The sequence below is a fragment of the Lepisma saccharinum genome, chromosome 27 (genome assembly GCF_977018435.1).
Source record: "Lepisma saccharinum chromosome 27, izLepSacc3.1, whole genome shotgun sequence".
NCBI classification, from domain to species: Eukaryota; Metazoa; Arthropoda; class Insecta; order Zygentoma; family Lepismatidae; genus Lepisma; species Lepisma saccharinum.
In genome coordinates this window covers 56,995,423-57,016,562 of record NC_139255.1, presented here as the reverse complement: position 1 = coordinate 57,016,562, position 21,140 = coordinate 56,995,423, and the positions used below count along the sequence as shown (strand labels likewise).

General features: G+C 41.5%; 1 protein-coding gene across 1 annotated transcript in view; it reads right to left on the bottom strand.

Moving 5' to 3' along the window:
- Positions 1-21,140, bottom strand: part of LOC145980267 (pyroglutamylated RF-amide peptide receptor-like) — a 280,425-nt gene that overhangs the window by 20,140 nt on the left and 239,145 nt on the right. The window contains exons 2-3 of the mRNA XM_083113274.1: positions 7,267-7,409; positions 361-476 (exon numbers count right to left, since the gene is read on the bottom strand). Of these exons, the coding sequence (XP_082969400.1) occupies positions 361-476; positions 7,267-7,409 (259 nt within the window). The remainder of the gene's footprint in view (positions 1-360; positions 477-7,266; positions 7,410-21,140) is intronic.

Genomic DNA, 21,140 nt, shown 5'->3' with positions numbered 1-21,140 from the left:
TCATCTTTCAAAAAATAAGAAAATAAGAGAATAAAAAAAATGAGAGAATAAAAAAAAGATGAGAGGATGAGAGGAGAATAAAAAGAGAATGAGAGAACAATGAGAAAGATGAGAAAGATGAGAAGGATGAGAGAATGAGAGCTCATCTTTCACTCATCACTGCCTTTTTGCACCCGTGAAACATCGTCAGCGCACTAAATGAGGCGCGGAACGGGGAGAGAAAGTGAGTTTTTCAACTTTTTGTAGTCGTTTGGTCAAGAAATCAAAGTTGTGGTCAGAAGTACATATTTACTCTACTTATAAGATACATGTAATTGAAAACTCAAAGTTTGACCCAATGGAATATGATGTATTCCTCACCTGCGCTGTGCATTTCCTGGTGAACTTCTTCCTGAATCCCATAGGGTGCCGAATGGCAAGGTAGCGGTCTATGCTCATCGCCGTAATAGTGAACACGCTGGCACCCACAGACACGCCTGCAACGAGAGTAGAGAAACGCACATGAAATTTCATTCATCATGCAACAGGTTGGTTCTAGGAATGCTCACAAACTTTGGATAACGGACATTCGGATTTCAAAATATGCGATGAATTATTTATCAAGATAATATAGATATCCGAATATCTACGTGTGGTGGCCGCGGTGGCTCAGTCGGTAACGCGTCTGACTACCATGCTAAAGGTCCCGGGTTCGATCCCCGGCCGGTTCAAATCCGGGAACTTTTCTAACGTTGGAAGCGGCTCCGGCGCCCCCATGTCGAATAACATAGGTACCTGGCGGTCAGGGGCGTGATGCTGATCACATCACCCCCACTCACGACCGGATCAAGAAAGTGTGGGGCGTTACCTCCACACCCCCTATACGCCTTCATGGCGTGGTGCTAAGCACAGGGGAGAGCTTTACCTTTTTTTTTTTTTAATATTAACCACTCTGTACTCTGACGCCGCAAATTTTATTGTTCATTACAAATATATAAATATATAAAAATACAAAATAAAATTATCCACACGTGAGCTATCTACAACTCCCTCTTCTACAGTTATATACACTCATAGAATTGGTTCTCCATGTACAGTGGGGATCCATGAGTATTACCTTGCAGATTGTCCAACACCATGTTCGTTCAATTTGACCCAGCAAGAGCTTCAAGAATTAAAAGAAAACTCAAAACAAGCTGTTGACAACTTCTGCACCAGCATACATAAAAATCCATCGCTTAAAAATACATAGGATGTAAGAGAAAAATTAATGAAAATAGTCATGGACAATTTGCATGATAATACTCATGGATCATACTGTACCCTTAGCCTCCCCGATGGCCCAGTGGTAACGTCATCGCCTTGTAACAAAGGGATCCTAGGTTCAATACCCAGTGGAGTCACATAGTGATTCGGATCCCACTATAAACTGTAGGTCCATTCCTGATTAGCATTTCTGTGCATAAAATGTACTTAAACCAAAATCTCAAACTCAAACGTCATGTATCAGACCCTTAGTACGATTTTCTATCTTTTTTAACATTAGTAACTTACGACAATAGTCCAATGTGACATATATGACAAGAATAGAGAAAAATGATACACTAGAATTAGTACAAAAGTACAAATATTAAAAATAGGAAAACTGGCAAATAGAATTAATGTAACCTTTTCATAGTTTTCACCTTTTTCTTATCTTGAAAGAAAGTTTGAACTTCAGATTTGAATTAACGTTTGCTTTGGAAGATATCTGCCGTGTCTGTCGATTTTGCAATTTGGTTAGATAACTTTCATATTCTCCAAATACAGATCATTCCCTGACATTCGCTACGAGACTGGGTGGCAAGCGGCCCGGCATAAGCGCTTGTCTTTCCTGGTGAACGCGTCAGCGACAGTCGCTAGAATCGGCTCTTAAAATTACAGTTTTCATATTGTGTACTAACCTTGACTACAGAATGTGTTGAAAATGATGTCCCTCTGCTGCAACACATTCCTGGCATCTCCGAAGGAAATTGGCATTTACACGTCTACTGTAATTCCCCCGATTTCTCGTACAATACTCTCTTTTAACTCACGGATGGTGTGCGGATTGTCTTTGTATACTTTATTTCCCCATTTTTCTTTCCACTTTTATTCAGAACTGACCCTGTTACTCTAAACTTTTTTACGAGATTTATAATAAGCGACTGTCGCGGACCCGTTCACCGGGAAAGACAAGCTCTGATGCCGGGCCGCTTGCCGCCGAGTCTCGTAGCGAATGTCAGGGAATGCTCTGTAGTTGCTATTAGGGTGGATCAATGAAAACGTAACAGGGGCCACAGAATGCAACCAACAAGGTTTATTTCAAACGTAATCTTCAAATTTTCACAAGCACTTGTCCCACTGTTTCACCAAGCGGTGAATACTCTGCTAGTAGGACTCCTTTAGCCAGTTGCGAACATTGTCCACAACTTCATTGTCCGAGTGAAGCGCCGACCCTTCAATGCCTTTTTCAACGGACCAGAGCTACGGAAGTCGCATGTCGATAGGTCAGGGCTATACGGTGGGTGTTCCAACACTGTCCACCCAAACGTTGCCAACATGTTCTTTGTAACAGGTGACGTATGTGGTCGCGCGTTGTCATGCAGCAAAACCACTCCAGAGGACAACAGGCCGAGCCGTTTTTCCTTGATACTGGCCATTGGACGATACTGCTGCCCGACGCGTACTCATATCACGTACCCACGGGCGACTATCTAGGGTGAGTCCATTATGGAGTAGGGGTTTCCTTCCTTACCTCTTGCTTGAAGCAAGACTTACTACTTAAACTTCAATGGATCATCCTAATGCTTCACTTTACCTAATAACAATTACAATTTTGATAACTTCAATGAAAACTCGGACGTCACTATCTAAACTTTCCATATATTAGTCACTTATTGATCTACAGTCTTTTGTTTCTTTTCCGTTGCTATGCTCAAAATGCATATAGAAATTTATACATCGTAATTTTACATGATCAATAATGTCATAATAATTAATTATACATCGTATTAATTCAACAACGTTTTTTGAACATAACAAAATAGAAATTGATAATTTAAATATATCATAGTGCATGTTAAACACAAAATTAAACAATAAATAGTAAATGAAGTAAATGAACATCTTTAGGTCAGTCACACGATCTACCTCTACACAGGGTTGTCGCCACACACATACATAAATACGAGTATAACCCAATACATTTGGCCCACCCTCATACATCTGTTTATTTCGTCTGAGTTCTCAGTATTTGAAATAGCTGTTTATTACGCGGAACGTAATATTGGAAAAATGCATAGTGTACTGTATTGTATACTAGTTTCTACTAGTAGTTGATTAGTGTGATATTTATGAAAGAACAGTATTTTCTAAGACAGGGAGTCAAGCTGTAAACGGAGATTTGCCGTACGCCCACTTGTAACCGCCAGACCCGATCATTTCCACGCTGCTCTTGAGCTACGTCACTTGTCAGGAACATGAAAATTGTTATTTTCCTTCCCCGAAATCCTTACCGCATATTGACAGGTTTCTGTTTGGGGGAACACTCCATTTCCGGTCCTACGGAAAATGACGTGGGAAATCCAACACGCAAAGAGCAGGAGGGGTGGGGGAATAAATTAAATTCATCTAAGGTTTGGATTGCTTGCGATGCAAACACAAAACTTATCGCAGAATTTCTTTCTTCGTCTCTTCCGCGTAATCACAACGGGGGTATTTCCTGGCGGAAATTAGACGGGAGACGAGAGGCCAAAAGGTTTATTTCAGCCAAATAGATTCTTATATTTGTGGATATTTTTGTTCGCATAGATTGATTCTCTCACCAACGCAATATTGTAGGTGAACGGGTGGTTAAAATGTGATTGTTGTTTGGGAATAACCTAAATGGTAGAGCAATGAGCCTCCTAAGGCAATGCTTGATTGATTTGGAGTTTTAAGTACACTTATGCAAAGTAAAGCTAATCGGGACTGGACCTACAGTTTAAAGTAGGATCCGAACCACTATGTGCCTCCACCGGGTATCGTACCCGGGGACCCTTGAATAGAAAGCGACGACGTCCTAAGGCAATGACAACAATGACAAGCACTCTGTATGGTCCTCAGTACACAAGAGTAACTCTAATACAGTGTGATTATAAATTAATGAACACATTTGATACATGAATGTAAAAAACACCACATTATTGAAGCAAAATCTCCTTTGTCGCAAGTGGTAGAGCAGCAGTCAGAGTTTAAGCCGCACGACAAAACTTACGTGGCGCCATGGTGGCAAGGTAGGGAAGCTCAGTACCAAGATGGCTACCGTACAAGATAAAGCTTTCTTTGGTTCCATGAAACCAAATCTGCAATAACTGTTCAAAGACGTTTTCGCTTAGACTACGAGCGTAATCTTCCTAGTAAAACTCTGGTATCAGCTATTTAGGGATACAGGAAGTCTCGAACACAGGACATTGTGATGCAAGAAACCCTGGTGAAACGACTCGTTGCACGTGTAAATACAACCATTAAACATAGTCTATTAAAGACAGAAAACTAAATATTGATACTTCTTCACCTTATTTTTTTGTTAATCCTTGAAATATGCTCAAGAATTTATAACCACCCTGCATTTACTAGTGAAACTAACGGAAATGTAACCTATTGTAACCTATTCGATACTAACTTATCACAAGTTCCCACATCGTAAGAATTATTCACCGTGCTTGTTTCCGTTTATTCTCTTGTCACTTCTCCTTACTTCCCAAGACCTTTATATATTCGTGAGCATGACCCTGCACTTTCTTCCCAACCAGCGTATTGGGTCTAATTTTACTGTTCTTGGAAGACACTCAAGGGGAAATGTGCGCCGAGTGTTGACTCAAGGAAGGGTCGCCTGAGTACCACTCAGAATCCCGTCTTCTATTTCACATTCTCGATTTTCATTCATGGAGATTTAAGCCCAACAGTTGAGGCATTCATTTGCCTCTCCAGATGAATACTCTTCCTTCTAAGAATCCCCTTAGAACGTTCAATGCATGGTGGGCGTCACAAGTAATGGTAGTTTAGCAAAGGGAAGAGCACACAACACGGATTTACCACAATTATGCCAGACTGCACACCACTCAACTATACAACTTCTGTAGAACTGGCTGTGTTGGGAATGCTCAAATTATCAATACTTTAGAATATGAACGCACAGAAGAGTCGTGTATTTAGTTATAGGTCTTGTCTACTCTTACGGCGGGCACTCTACATGCTGGCAAGGGAAGTTGGGAGCGGGGAAGCTGCCAATCCAGCTTGTGGAACGAGGTGCGCGTAGTACTTCCTCCCGGCACTTCGTAACTCTCAGCGCCAGCGCTGTTGTCTGGTTGGTCTGCGGCGTATTCCCCGCTCCCCTTGCCAGCATGTAGGGCGCCCGCCGTAAGGATATACAAGAACTATAGCAACAATTGGCTGTGTCTAGTTATCCCGAAAGTGACAAATATGGATCTGTTTACTGGTTGTGGTTCTTGAATGAACAGAACATATTAATACGTTTTGCAACTATATTCTGTATGACAAGATTAATATCACTGCTCCAAAAATGAGATGACACCATTTGTCAATGATATTACGAATTCTGAAACTCTTTGTAGGTTACATTTTTTAAATTTACGGATCGAAATTTATGTGGATGTCATGACATAAATTGCGTTACCAATTGTTCACCAATTTGTTAAATTTACATAGATTGATCAGGCTTGTTTCGCAGAAACAGCACATTGTAAATCGTTCAGATTCCACTTATATTCTAGACCATACTTTACTTGCATTTTTGTGAATTTAGTCATATCTGTTTGCATTGTACTCAAGGGGGTCCAGACTTCAGCCAGGTTTATCATCATGTGGGTAGTATTCGTCAATTACCTCTTGGCTAGCCATTCGCGAGCATCCAGTGTGTCGATTTTCTGATTACGTAGCTTATCTAAAAAGCGTCTCAAGATGTGTATCCATGAAACTGATTATTTTCTTTCTCTTGTAGAGTTCAATATGGCTGCACCTGACTGTGTCGTAATAGCAGATAGAAGTAAATAGAATTCATAAAGGCTTTCTATACAGCATCGTAACAGGTAAGTAATTTTATAATGTTAAAGCGTTAAAGCATTCTATTCAGTCTTTTTCTTATTTTATATCATGTTTACTTGTTTAGGCATTAAATAACTCGTGGCTCGCAACCCTGGAAGGGTCTTGGTCTATCTCCCGACTGTCAGTCTCCCGCTCACAATACTACCCAGAGGTGTGGAGATCTTCAGTCGGTAATGGGTTGACGTGGGGCCAGCACATCGAACCCTCATCCGTTACAGGAGATTTCCGAGACCGGATTACGCTACACACTCGTAGCTCTCCAGTTGCCTTACGATGGTGGGTTGCCACCGGTCCTACACACAGGCCGAGAACCCAGAGACTGAACCCATGCTGTCCCGCAGTCGGAATCCAAAGCATAGCGCCTTAGACCGCACCGCCACGGAGGCCATTCCGTGGGCCCGAATAGAAACTAGGGTGAATTTTCAACCTAATCCCCCAGGAGGGATCAAACTTTTGTTGTTTTAGGCGATTTTTCATTCTTCCCGCATAGACCTGTGCCTTCAGAATACCCCAGAGAGCGAAGTCTAGTGGGTTTAGGTCGGGTGTCCGTGGGGCTGATTCCACCTGTACTCTCCTGCCTATCCATTTTTCAGGGAACGAGGAAGAAAGAAAATCCCATTGGTTCCAGACTCAATGAACACCTTGCATTATTCCTCTGTTTCTTCCCCTGTTTGTTTCCTTTCCTTCGTATGTTTCTCTTTCTTTCTTTTCTTCTCTCCTTGTCTAGCTCTTTCTGCATCTGTTTCTATCGTTCTTTCTTTCTTTTTTCAATTTCCCTCTTTTTTCAATATCTGTATCATTTTCTTTCCCTGTATGGTATTATTGTTCTATCAGAAATAATCCTGAAAATTTCTCGTGTAGGTTATTGGAGTTGGAAGGACATGGACTGTTCCATGGTTGGCAAGAGTGTTAGAATGCCTACTTTACTCTGTCTCGGGAATCTCTGGAGCAAGCGAGCGGAAACAAGTCTTCTGCGCAAGTTGTGACTCGAGAGGGCTCTACCAACGAACGCGTGAGAAAAGTGATTGCATGGAGGGGAAAACGCGGCAGCAAACTGCTTCGCCCCACTCGCTTTCTCCTCTTGTATGCCGTTATGCGCGGCCTTGCTCCATAGATTCCCGAGACAGAGTGTAAAGCTATATTGTTTCCATACAACATTACCTTGAAGGTACATGGTGAGCTTGCACATAGCCTCCCCGTAGAACCAGAGCCTGTGCACCGCTTGCCCGGCGGCCATCGGCATACATATGAAGGTGACAAGCAAATCTGCCACGGAGAGATTCACCAGGAAATAGTTGGTAACACTGGAAAGAAACAAAAAATACAATTTGAGAAAGAGTGAACTGAATCGCATTACTTCTTAGTAACACATATCAATATAATGTGAAGCATTTTGAGTTGCATGATTCTTTGCACAGTGAACATATTTTGTACTGATGAAGCCAGAGCGGCAATTCGGTTCATGTTAGATCGACACCTCCACTACATCCAAATTTATCTACAAGGAAATACATTTCAATCGAATATTGATCAAGATGATTTAATTGATTTGGTTTATTTTACTTCGCTTTTCCGCCACTTTTGGATAATCGCTACGATGAGGATGAGTGATGGCATGATGAAATTCATGAGGGAATACTCGAAAATCACACCCATTCCCAGGCTTGGATTCGAACCCGTGACCCGGCCTCCGTGGAGTAGTGGTTAGCGCAGTAGGCATGGGTGTTCTTTGTGAGTGTTCCTTCATCAAATCCATCACTCATCCTCTTAGCGGTTAGCCAAAAGTGGCAGAAAAGCAAAGTGAAATGAATCAATCAACCAATGAACAAGGCCTTTGCTTTAGTTTAGATGAAGTGGTCTTCAACTTTCCAAATAAAGTTTATATTCTAACATATTTATTTAATTAATTAATTAATTTTATTTTAGAAGATGACAAATGCAGCGTTTACCATTTTACATTGGAACGTACTAACAACAGAAAATAACAACAAAGATAATAGTATAAAATACTTCTAGTCAACACTCTTCTAAAACGTGCCAGATTATCAAATATGTCTCTTTGGCTTGTCAGATTATTATATTGGCTACGTAGTCTATGGAGCAGAGAACGCTGGATGAGACACAATCTTGGCTTCTGAGAAGAGAAAAGTTGAGTGCTTCTTGTTGAACGGGGCGGCACTGTAAAGGGAATTTCCTGAAGAAGGCGTCACTTCTGATATTACATGTGGTCGGCCAGTCTGTCTCTCGTGAGGAGTTTGGATATTCAAAAGATCGGGCTTTTGCAAGTGTTTTGTGGATATGCTGTTTCATATCCGTAGATGTAGTAATTCCTTACAAAAACAGAACCATTAATATTTAAATTACCTTGATCCTTCTTAAATTTTCATATAAACTTTATTATTGTAATATATATGTTGTTTCATATCCGTAGATGTAGTAATTCCTTACAAAAACAGAACCATTAATATTTAAGTTACCTTGATCCTTCTTAAATTTTCATATAAAGTTTATTATTGTAATATACAGGGTGTTTCGTAAGTTCGTTTACAACGCTTGGGAGGTGATTGTACGAGTGAAAATAAGGTGGAAAGTTCATGTAACGAAATTCCGGAAACGGCTTTGTTGCCGAGTTATTAACGTTTGAAAACGAGGTAAAATGATTTTCCGAAGTGAATAATGGCAAGACGGGTGGAGAGAAGTCGTCGGTGTTGGGCGGTCCACTAAGAAATTGGGTACGCTCTTGTCAAAAAATCACTCGGAAATGTTGTGCAATGTCGGCGCAAGGGATTCCCCAAAGGACGCGAACGAAGATGTTGACGGGAGTGGGGTGGGTGTGCGTTCTGCGTGAGCTGGTATCGACGAAAATTGGCATGTGTTGAATGGCACCAAAAGACAAAGAAAATTTCCTGAGCGAAGGGCACCATGACGTAAAAACGAAAAAAATGAACTGTCATAGGTTGCATACCCTGAAGGACACACAGTATGCTTAATGGAGATGTGAAGGGAACCTCATCACAGACGGCTTTCAAAGTGTCCACCATGTACTTCCAAGCAGAGGCGACAACGGCGAATCAAGGATTGTCTAGTGCGACCCAACAACCCCGGCGTTTCTGCTATGGATGCTGCAGCTACATTGATATGGGCAACGAGGTCCTCGGCTGACACGACAGGTGTTTCGTAAACGAGGCGTTTCATTTCTCCCCAGAGGAAGAAATCCAGGGACGTAATATCAGGCGATCGAGGTGGCCATGGCACAGGCCCTCCCCTGCCAATGCACTGGTTGTGGAATACGGTATTGAGGAAATGGCGCACATTCCGATCGAAATGTGGGGGTGCACCGTCATGTTGAAACCACAGTCTTTGTCTCAATGCCAAGGGCACGTCCTCTAGTAGTTCAGGCAAAACCTCACTGAGAAATGCTTGATAAGTGGGTCCGCATAGGCGAACAGGGAGAATGTACGGTCCAATCAAATGGTCATGCAGTATCCCGCACCACACATTCACTGCAAATCTGTGCAGATGATGTGCCACTAGCAGTGCATGTGGATTTTCATGTTCCCACACATGACTGTTTTTACTATTGAACACACCAGTTTTCGTGAAGATAGCCTCATCAGTCCATAGTACCGTATTCTGAAAATTGGGGATAGTTTCAATTTGATGAACAAACCATTGGTAAAAGCCCTCACGTGGGCCAAAGTCCCCTGGATGAGCCATCACTGCAGTTAGCACATCTTCCACAAACCGTCGTGTTCGCACACTTCGCGGTCGTCCAACTTCTCGACGAGGTGGCAACGCTGATCCTGTTTCCCGAAGTCGAGTGTCTACAGTTTGAAATAAGGTGTGCGATGGTAACACCCTATTTGGAAAACGTGCCCCATACAGACGCCTTGCACCACGGATATTACCTCCAGCCTCCCCATAAATCAGATGCATGTCCGCCAGCTCTTGGGACGTGTATGCAGCCATCTCTTACACCGGGCTACAAGTGTTTATGGCCGTTAACACTAGTACACTTCACAGAACACAATGGGCTGTGACTAGAAATTAACACGTAACACTGCTAGGTCAAATGTTTGCCCACCACTACTGTCCAAGAACCTCACGTCTTTCCATTCAACCGTGAATGTTTAACAACCTGCTGCTGGCACAGCACCTGAAGTACGAATGGCACAGACATGTGCGCTCCTTCATGAGGAAACCTACACTGTTGGCGCCCCTAGCGGGAAATGTGGTACTTAACGTCAGCTCACACGGACACCAATCTGCCCTTCAGGGTAAGCAACCTATGACAGTTCATTTTTTTCGTTTTTACGTCATGGTGCTCTTCGCTTAGGAAATTTTCTTTGTTTTTCGGTGCCATTCAACACATGCCAATTTTCGTCGATACCAGCTCACGCAGAACGCACACCCACCCCACTCCCGTCAACATCATCGTTCGCGTCCTTTGGGAAATCCCTTGCGCCGACATTGCACAACATTTCCGAGTGATTTTTTGACAAGAGCGTACCCAATTTCTTAGTGGACCGCTCAACACCGACGACTTCTCTCCACCCGTTTTGCCATTATTCACTTCGGAAAATCATTTTCGCACGTTTTCAAACGTCAATAACTCGGCAACAAAGCCGTTTCCGGAATTTCGTTACATGAACTTTCCACCTTATTTTCACTCGTACAATCACCTCCCAAGCGTTGTAAACGAACTTACGAAACACCCTGTATATGTTGTTTCATATCCATAGATGTAGTAATTCCTTACAAAAACAGAACCATTATATAATTAAACTACATAGATGCTTCTTAAATTTCCCCAAACGTAGAACAGGATGTTGTTAAACCAGGAAGAAACTGGTTCAAGTAATTGAACAGTCTTTGCAACGTGATCATTAGTCATTCTCAGTGGAAATAAAACATGATAATTAAGCCCACGTGTGTACACTGAGTAACTTCCTTCCTCCAAGGTCTTCTATTTCCGTTCAAGCGCAAATAACCCGTTTACTAACTCTTTCAGGTGGCAAATGACTTTCCTCTCAGCCAGGTGGATAAGATCGATAGCATTTCTCCTGATTAAGACGTAGAATCGTATGGGATTGATTTACACTTCCGTGACAGCGGAGAAACCCCTGCAGGAAGGGTATTTAAACTGCAGGAGGGCTTATCACAAAGCGTCTCCATTCGCTGATCAGCGGTTACTGTCGTGACGTAACTAATGGACGCTTATTTCAAGGACCCTCTCCTCACGGATTGAACCTTCATTTCCCCCAACTCGGCAAACTTAATGGAGATGTAAAGACAGACAGTGAGGTCACTTCGAATTAACAGAGCAAATATCCCCGACTTACTGTCGGATTAAAAATTACGGATACTTGAGTTTGGGCTCGAATTAAAAATTAACCAGTAGACCTACGGAAAAACGATTTACATCAAAATTTAGCTCATTCAATTCTGCGCTAAGCTATGGTAACCATTTTTTCCCGAGTGTGCATTCTACTTTTTATCGTCGTGAGAACAAAAAAGTGCAATTTTTGTTGTTTCCCAAACATCCGCTCTAAAGAAGAACAAATAAAAAACTTGTGGCCCGACAATGATGACATTCAAATACAGTGCAGGTAGAAACGTTTTATACACAATTCCTTCACAACGTGAATTAACGATGATGGGTTTTAAAAGCAGCTGCAAAGAGCATCAAAATGAGTCCAAAATCGTATTTGTAGGACTTCCGAATACCAAGAGAAAGTTGTTTCAGAACTGAGAGCCTTTTTTGGCCGATTTAAGAAATCTGGAAATTAAGAATTGTACAAGTGTGGGATAAAAAGTAATGGCAACACTGCTGTCCCGTGAAAGGGGTGAGTCACAGCGCCACAAGCGTTTCGTGGCTGATAAAGGAATGTCAGACGAGGAAGTATAGTGAGTGGGAGCGATTGTATGTTATTCAGTCAAAAACAGCAGTGCTCTGAAGCAGAGGACGAGAGTGAAAGCGCCCTAACAATATGTTTAGGCAAGAAGAACAACGTCTCTCAGGCAGACGGTCAACGCAGCCTACTTCTGCACCTTCTTGCAACACCACCTTAGTCTCGCATTAAGAAGGAAGCGACGGCACGGTGTCCCATCATCCTGCTTGCGGGAAGCACTACGACACGCGCGAAGCCGTCATACGTGCTATAGGGCGGTCACTGCGGGACATCGACAGAGATGGACGCGCTGACGGTGTACGACGCCTTCCATACGTGTGACAGAAGGTCGTAGAGATGAGGGGCGATTACTTTGAAGGAATGTAACACGTGCTCCTCTGCCAATACAGTCAAGTACCAATTATACCAGTGTTGCCATTACTTTTTATCCAACCCTTATATTTAAGAACATTCTACCTGCACTGTATTTTAATTGGTGACCCGACAGAACGTACCAGCGACAAAATGTACCACTAGGGTTTTCGCGACGAAACGTACCACTCAGATAAACACCTACCTTCAAGATATTTACTCCGCGACAAAACGTACCACTTCAAGGAAAACGCCTGAACATGTCAGACATTCCAATACGGTGCGCCATCTGCCACCCGTTTGTGGAGCCCCGAATGATGCTCAGTTAGATGTGAAGAAGCGTATGCAAGAGGCGAAGGAAAGGGTCCGAGAGGAAGACACGCCAATTACCAAGATTTACAACGATACTCTAGGCAACATTCACGACAAAGGCTAGGTGAGGTTAGATTAGGCTAGGTTAGAACTGACATAACTAAAATAAAGATAAAATAAAATAAAAAATGTGGACGACAGCTTAACCATAGCTGATTTTAAACATGCCAAAATAGCTATATATACATTATATAGTAATTTTGCCAGTCCAAAGCCTGGATAAAGTGTGATGGAAATCAGCAAAACTAGAGAAAATCGTAATTTCGGTAAATGATTTTTGTTACCATCCCATCAAGTGGTACGTTTTGTCGCATCGCAAATATTTTAAGACTCATTAGAAGACCCTTCGCAGGTAGCCGACAGGTTTTGTCGCTAGTACGGTTTGTCGGTGGTACGGGTTGTCGGTGGTACGGCTTGTCGGTGGTACGTTCGGTCGTTATATGATTTTAATTTTATCACGATTAGACCACAAGTTTTTTTATTTATATAACTTCAAAAAGAGCGGTCATTTGGGAAATATAAAAAATGCTCTTTTTTGTTCTCACGACGATAATAAATTGAAGACATATTCGGAAAACATTTGGTTACCATATCTAAAACGCAAGTAGTCGCTTTGGTAGTTTCAAAATCTCTTCATTTCATCTAACCATCCTTGGTCCTTAAAGGTTTATTACAATGAATTGTACACCGAAGAACGACTACTACGCACAGAGAATCAGCATTTGGGGTCATCTTGACAATCTAGATCAGTCGTTTTCACTCCCACATCGTTATTTGCTGTAAGTGCTCGACCCTTGCATGTAATGTTATTTTAAGTGTCCCGCACATTAGTGTTTTTTGATTTTGATTTCCTCAGGCGGCTAAAGGTTTAGGCTTCCCAAAGATTTATCATCACGTTTGGAGACGATGACAGTGCTTTAAGTAATGTTTTTTTCGTTTTTTCAGAAGAGCGAGCCTCTTTCGCTCTCCAGGAGAATGTTTTTCAGTGTATCCTTATCTTTTTACTGTGTTGTTTGTCCCCACCTGTAACCTTTCTGAAGGGGATTTTTACACCCTTTTTTAAAGTGTCTGGTAAGGATTTCAGCTAAGGGGATATTTCCATGTGTACAGTGAGTATTACCGTGCAAATTGTCCGTCACTATGTTCGTGCGCTTTATTTGAACCAACAAGAAAACTAAACACAAACTGTTGACAACTTCTGCACTAGCATACATAATAATTCATCGCTTAAAAACACATAGAGAAAAATTAATCAAAATAGTCATGGACAATTTGCACTCATGGATCCCGTTGTTGCTCAAGGGTGCAAAATTGTCATATCTACCGACGCACTCAAATTCATCATCATTATTACTTAGATAAGGGCTACAGAACCCCTATCTTTTTTCCAGAGAAAATGTTCTCGAATATTAATGAGTACATGGCCTAAAAACTTGTAATTTAAACCCTCAAAAAAAAAATGTTTTGAATTCCCAGGATAGGTTGCGTGGAACAACAGCTTTAGAAACTCGTGTGCTTGCAACAATATGGCAACAGTTTGGCGAAGTCCCTTCTCAGCTTCAGTAACTGTATATCACGTGCCATCCGAACGATAGAGCGGAATGGCGCTTCGGGAAGCATCCGCGTGGCTGGAAACTAAGGCGGCCAGAGGCACGAAGGTCCAATTTATCGTGCTTCTCTACGGAGAAGTGACCCACTTTGCACGTTCCCGGATAGTACCGTTTTGTGAGATGTGGCCTCCCTAGGGACCGAAAGAACTACCTCGTACGTTTCGAATCGCAGCTCGCAATTTTTTTGCTGCACTGCAGAGGCCTGCATCTAACCCAGAAATTACACTCACGAGGATATGCCCGGAAACCATGTTTGCGAACCATCCTGTTTTCATACTCAGGACTGCTGGTCTTCCCTTTTTTGGTTATGAGAGAGGCACATGCGGGGGCTGTTCAATAAAGAATGCTCATTACTTTTTTTGACAACATACAGCAGTCAGCTCACGAGAAGATCCCCAAGCGTGGGGAGACGGCGTTCGGGGGGACAGGGAAAGGCCGGTCTATTTTAGGGGTAGCAGGAAGTCTTCCGCTGCCGTCAATGTCCTTGTGGAAGTGCGTGTGCGTGGGTGTTGAATTGTGTTTTATAGTTTGTTCGTGGTATGCATGGTGGTCTAAAAAATTTCAATGACCATAAGAACTAGTTGTTACGACTATTTCCGAAGCTGTTGCATCAATTTTAATCCTTAAATGAAAAAAGCTAACTTATGGAGGGTCATATTTTTCCAGACAACCAAATAGTTATTTTCTCTCTCTCTCTCTGTTTCACACAATGTGCGTAACAATTGGGTCCTTCAAATTAGGCTTACAACTTGAAGTATATTTGTCACGCGTTGTGTCGGAAACTTTCGAATAAAATAAATAATTTAGAAATGATCAACACTGTCGATATGAAACAATGAGCCAGAAAATGTTCATGCCAAACCTAGACCGATAAAGTAGTGTATACCATTGTTGACATTTGCAGTTTTGCACATTGTAAGTGCAAATAAACGTTCTCCGCTTTGGCAATTATTTTTCTTCTTTGTTATTTTCTTCTAACGCCAGTGCTATAACAGCCAATTCCGTCGTTGAAAATATCTTAAACATTGTACTTAGTAAAGGGTTTTCCAATAAGAATGATATGATTTTGAAATGAACTTGGCAACTATGCTTCAAATGTTATAACTGTGGCTAAATACACGCTTCAAGAACGTTTGGTTATTATCCAAACAAATTATGAAAATAGACTTGAAATGGATCATAATTTTGGGCAAGAAATTATCTTTTCAGATGAAGCTCAATTCTGGTTAAGTGGATATGTCGTTTTTGGTGTAACCAAAAATCAATCAATTTAGAGATTCACGAGAAGCCCTTGCATCCGCAAAAGGTCACTGCATGGTGTGGTTTATGGCATGGTGGCATCATCGGACAATTTCCCCCCACCCCCCAAAACGAGGTAGGAGATGGTTACACGGACTGGTGAGAGGTACCGATTGATGTTAATAGATTTTTTGTGGGCAAATTTAAATGAAATTGATTTGGAGGACATGTGGTTCATTCCAACAAAAACGATGTCATACTACTGATGCCACTATCGACGTATTGCAAGAACAGTCTGGTGAAAGGATAATTTCAAGAAATGCAACTGTTAGTTGGACTCCAAGAAGTTGTGATTTAACTCCTTTAGATTGCTTTTGTGGGGTTATTTGAAATCTATAGTCTATGCAAACAGACCACGAACCCTTGATTCATTAAGATTGAACATCGAACGCTGCATTCGTGACATTAGGCCTGAGTTATTGTACAAAGTCATCGAAAATTGGGTTAATCGAATTCACTCGTGTGCACGAAGTCGACACTAAAATGATGTGTTATTCAAAACTTAATGTAATAAACTATACTTCAAAATAATATAAAAAGTTTGGTTGTATCTGAAATAGTTTTTATGTTACTTCATTTCAAAATCATATCGTTCTTATTTGAAAACCCTATACAATCAGCAGGCTCTTTATACCAGAAAAATCGGTGTACTCTGTCAACAGACCAACACCTTACAGCGAGACCACAGCACGTGTTTCTGGCCCAGGGTGCACTCACTCTCCCAATCCTAATAGTGGAGTCGTCTGCCGCTACGTCACTTCGCTTCCGCAGGGATCATATTCTGAGCGGTGAGCTGTACCTTTACTCTTCCTCACAATTTTGGTGGTTTCTCTCTCTCTCTCTCTCTCTCTCTCTCTCTCTCTCTCTCTCTCTCTCTCTCTCTCTCTATATATATATATATATATATATATATATATATATATATATATATATATATAAAACCTCGTTCCAGTGTTTTTGCCAGTCTTCAAAGACATGCAGGTAGCCGTTTTTGATAGGTCCTTCAGATTAACCTCTGCAGGCTTCACTACTGCATCTGACGATGAAAAATGCTTCCCGCGAAGGGTTTGCTGTTTGCATATCAAAGTGATGTAGCAAAGTTTTATCTGCAGTGATGAAACTCCTCGTCTTCCTATAACATCATCTTTTACTGCTAGCAAACTTTTACGCGAGCGTTCTGTTGTTCGGATATGAACAGTCTTGGAACCCACCACATGTGTGGGTGACACCCAATGAAATTTTCAGTATTTCTGATAGTAGAGGAAGGTAATGAAAACTGACATAGGGCTCCTGAACCGAAACACCCCTATTTCATAGCCAAGAAATGCTGCCACTTTGCTGTAACAGGGTAACTCTATTCTTTAGACTTGGAAGATACTGTGCGACAAGTGAAACGAGCGTTCGTGACGGCTTTCTTTGTGTAGGGAGAAATTTTTGTTTTTAGTTGATTTCAATACTTTTGTTTGTCTGTACATAGTACTATATTATTCATACTGGAATGATGTGTAAAGTTTTACAGTTTTATTACGTTATTGTAAATAGAATGACGATTCCGCACATATATTTCTTTTAGTTCTGAAGATGTGGTGCTTGTGAACTTTTTAGGTTGTTATTATTGACGGTGTCTTACACGTCAGAAATCTGGTTCCCTAATCCACTGCGCGAGGTGAAAATGCCCTAGATGCTGAATATGTTTTTGTGAAGGACTTCATTCTGTGGCGAATGTGCAATCTTTGGGTTAGTGTTCAAGGTGTAGGTGCAGAACATGCCCCATACGACTGTGTTTCCTGTAAATGACTTGACATTGGGGACTAAATAGTCGAAAGAAATTACATTTTCGTTCATGTTGATTAAAGAAATATGCTTTATTCTCTAATAGAAGCCATTAAAATATATTACATATATTTATTTATTTGTGTTGATTTGTAATTTAATTCATTATTTTAACAAATATGTCGGTTTAGGAATCCATTTCCTCAGATGACATAATTGTACTTTTTGTGAAAAACTATTTTGTGGAACAAAATATTGTTGCAATAGACATTGTTACACAGCTTATAATTGGGCACGGAATTGATGCATTGATGTATTCCACTTCGGAAAATTCATCCTACTCAGAGTTATGAGTAAGAAACAAAATGGTGAGGCGGTTTTTATGACTTTCCTCTACTCTTAACTTGATTCGACCATCTTCTCTCACAATGACAGCAGTGTTGATATATTCTTCCGTAAAGCTTCCGGTCCACGTTCCTTTGAAATTTATTGTCACACCTCTTTAAACATTTTAGACCACCTTCTAGCTGTGCTATAGGAAAGAACAGTCTCTCGATAGGCATCCTGTAGCATTCATAACAGTCAGCTGACGATTAGTTGAGGCGAGAGCAAAATTTCAACGCAATGTATTGTTCATCTGGCTCGCTGCTTCCATTATTGCCGTAGGCGAACTGAACATGTCTCAACCTGAACGGCTGCCACAGGCGTACAACTGAAGTCAAAACAATGAAACTAGAACAGCGTGTACCTTACGCATTAAGCTAACAATGTGACATAAAATTAAATTTTAGCGCGAGAAATTATGTGATTACAAAAATGATCATTCTTTATTGAACAGTCCACGTAATTCTCGAATGAGTGCTGTAAGAACACGTGAATAGCGAACATTGCATCACTATACTAGAATTATTTTTATTGCAAGTTGATAACAGAATACAACCCCGGGAAACAATAATAGTATCATGCATTGTACGAGTATACACAGAAGTATCAACAGTGAGAAACCTTTTACAAATATTACTGTAGATCCCGTCATAGAAAACCAGGTAACATCGGAGAAAGGTCTCTTGGTAAACCATGTACCTCAAAGAACTGTTGCTAATCTTTGTAGCGGAGTTATCAACGAAGCCAGGAGTCCAGGGTTCGAATCCATTCCTGGGCGTTCTTTGTAGTATCCCTTCATCAATTTCATCATATCTCTCATCACTCATCCTCATTTTTGCGATTAGCCAAAAGTGACAAAATTAATATAAAATAAACCAAATCAAACAAAGAGGGGGCTGTTGTGACGCAAAGTTTTGTTCATTTTTAGTTGCTATAATCTGTAAAAATACATTGTTTTTTAATACATGACTCGCTATATTTTGGAAAAGAATCATGGATTATTATTATGTGTCCGCGGTGGCTCAGTCGGTAACGCGTCTGACTACCATGATAAAGGTCCCGGGTTCGATCCCCGGCCGGTTCAAATCCGGGAACTTTTCTAACGATGGAAGCGGCCCCGGCGCCCACCCAGCGTCGAATAACATGGGTACCTGGGGGAAACCCTGGGGGGTAAAGGCGGTCAGGGACGTGATGCTGATCACATCACCCCCACTCACGACCGGATCAAGAAAGTGTGGGGCGTTACCCTTACACCCCCTATACGCCTTCATGGCGGGGTGCTATGCACAGGGGAGAACTTTACTTTTTTTTACTTTTATCATGGATTATTAATTTAAATGCTTCTACGTGGAGCTATTCGACAGATGAAACATTCGTAGTAAATTCAAATAATCACAATAGCACTATTTTTGATTCTGTATATGGACATAAATTGCAGATTAAACACCGTACTGTTAAAATGAAATACCTTATCTGTATTTCCACTTGTTTACAGTTGAAAAGCTACTTCAACTCCATCAGTGAGTTTTCCTAGCGTTTTGAACCAGGAACTGTTACCCTAAAATTTCTTCATTGTTTATTTTCCATTTTGTGTAAGTTACGCTACTAAATCTATTTATACTTTTAATTTTGTTTTGTCTTTGTAATTTCAGTGGTAGAAAGACTCCGATTTCATGTTCCGTATAGCGTTTTACGCAGGTAGTATCCCGTTAAGTAAACGGATCCCCTCTTTGTAATCTAATCCGGCACTGTTCGTGTGCAGCATGCTGATCACTAACCTCTCTGCCAGTTCGCACAGGAATTGGCAGGCTCTTCTCGGCTCTGTGTGATGATTCAAAGCTCTCCAGAATATTCCTGGATTTCGCTCTTATCCTGTTGTCTCTACAACCCGCAAATCGTCAAAGTTACTTTGGTTGCCTATATGCCAGTGACGTAAGTTCTTCACGCCCTGCAAGTGTCGTGGTGTCGTTCAACCACAGATAAGCGTATACTGTCGACTTCGTTTCAAAATCGAAGTGCTTGAGTTTCACCGTACCTTCTCATATACAAGGCCTGCACAGATTCCCTTTCTTTACATGAAACGTCATTAGCAGTAGGTCATGGTCCACAACCAGTTAGGGGTATACATTACTTCATTTAGCAAAATTTTCGAAAAGCATTCCTGTGCATCGAACTCGCGCGTGGAGGGGAGGGGCAGAGTGGAGCAGGCTTCCTTATGGCAGAGTTTTACGGATGGAGGGGAAGATGCGCGAAGGCTTTTCGCCAAAGGTTATTTTGATTGTGGTCGCTCTATAACCTTAAAGCTCAATCAAACATCCACCAAGCTAATATTTTGCGCTTCAGGTGCTGTCCAGAACACTATACCAGCATTCCAGTCGCAAATGTGCATTTCTTGCACTTTCTCCACACATTAGAAGCATTAAGTTACAGATAGGTCAATTTTCCGTGTACTTAACGCACATTTGCGACCGAAATGCTGATATCGTGTTGTTGGCCATGACCTTACACTGATGACGTCACATGTTAACCGAGAGAGTCTGCGCAGGCCTTGTTTATAAGAAGGCGTTGGATTCACTGCGGAGACGAGAGGAAACCTATCTCTGATCGAATCAGGGCGGAGGGGAACTGTTCCTGCGGGGGAGGGCTGTCGTCCAGCTGTGCATGACCCTGTTGCCGTATCGACCAGGCGTTACAACTAAAGCTACAGATTACTGTGGGACTCGAACCACAGATTTAATCAGCTTAAAATCACAATTCCCAGACCACAATTCAAACCCTGGCGCCGTAGCGCGTTGTGCTAACCACTCCGCCACGAAAGTCTGCGGAAAAATAAACAAGTAACCTATAATGTTACACATACTCGTAAATATTTGTGACTTCACTGTCTATTCAAAAAGATTGCATAACTAACTAACTCTCTAGCCTTCTTAAACCCGAAGGTTCATTGCTGCAGCAACACAGGCCTTCCATCTGTCCCTATCTTGAGCAAGATCTATATACTATTTTTCATCCCTACTGATTTCTTAACGTTGTCCCTCCATCTCCGTCTTGGCCTTCCTACAGGTCTCTTACCATCAGGTTTCCCAACAAGAATCCTGTAAACTCCTCTTTCCTCTCCCATTCGTGCCACATGGCCTGCCCACCTAAGTCTTCTTGATTTAATCATTCTAATAATATCTGGACATGAATACAAATTATGTAGTTCTAAATTATGTAACCTTCTCCACTCACCTGTCTCCTCATCCCTTTTAGGTCCAAATATTTTTCTAAGGATCTTATTTTCAAAAGATTGCATGCTCATCATAACCAATAGAAAAAGCTAGGCAGCTTAGGT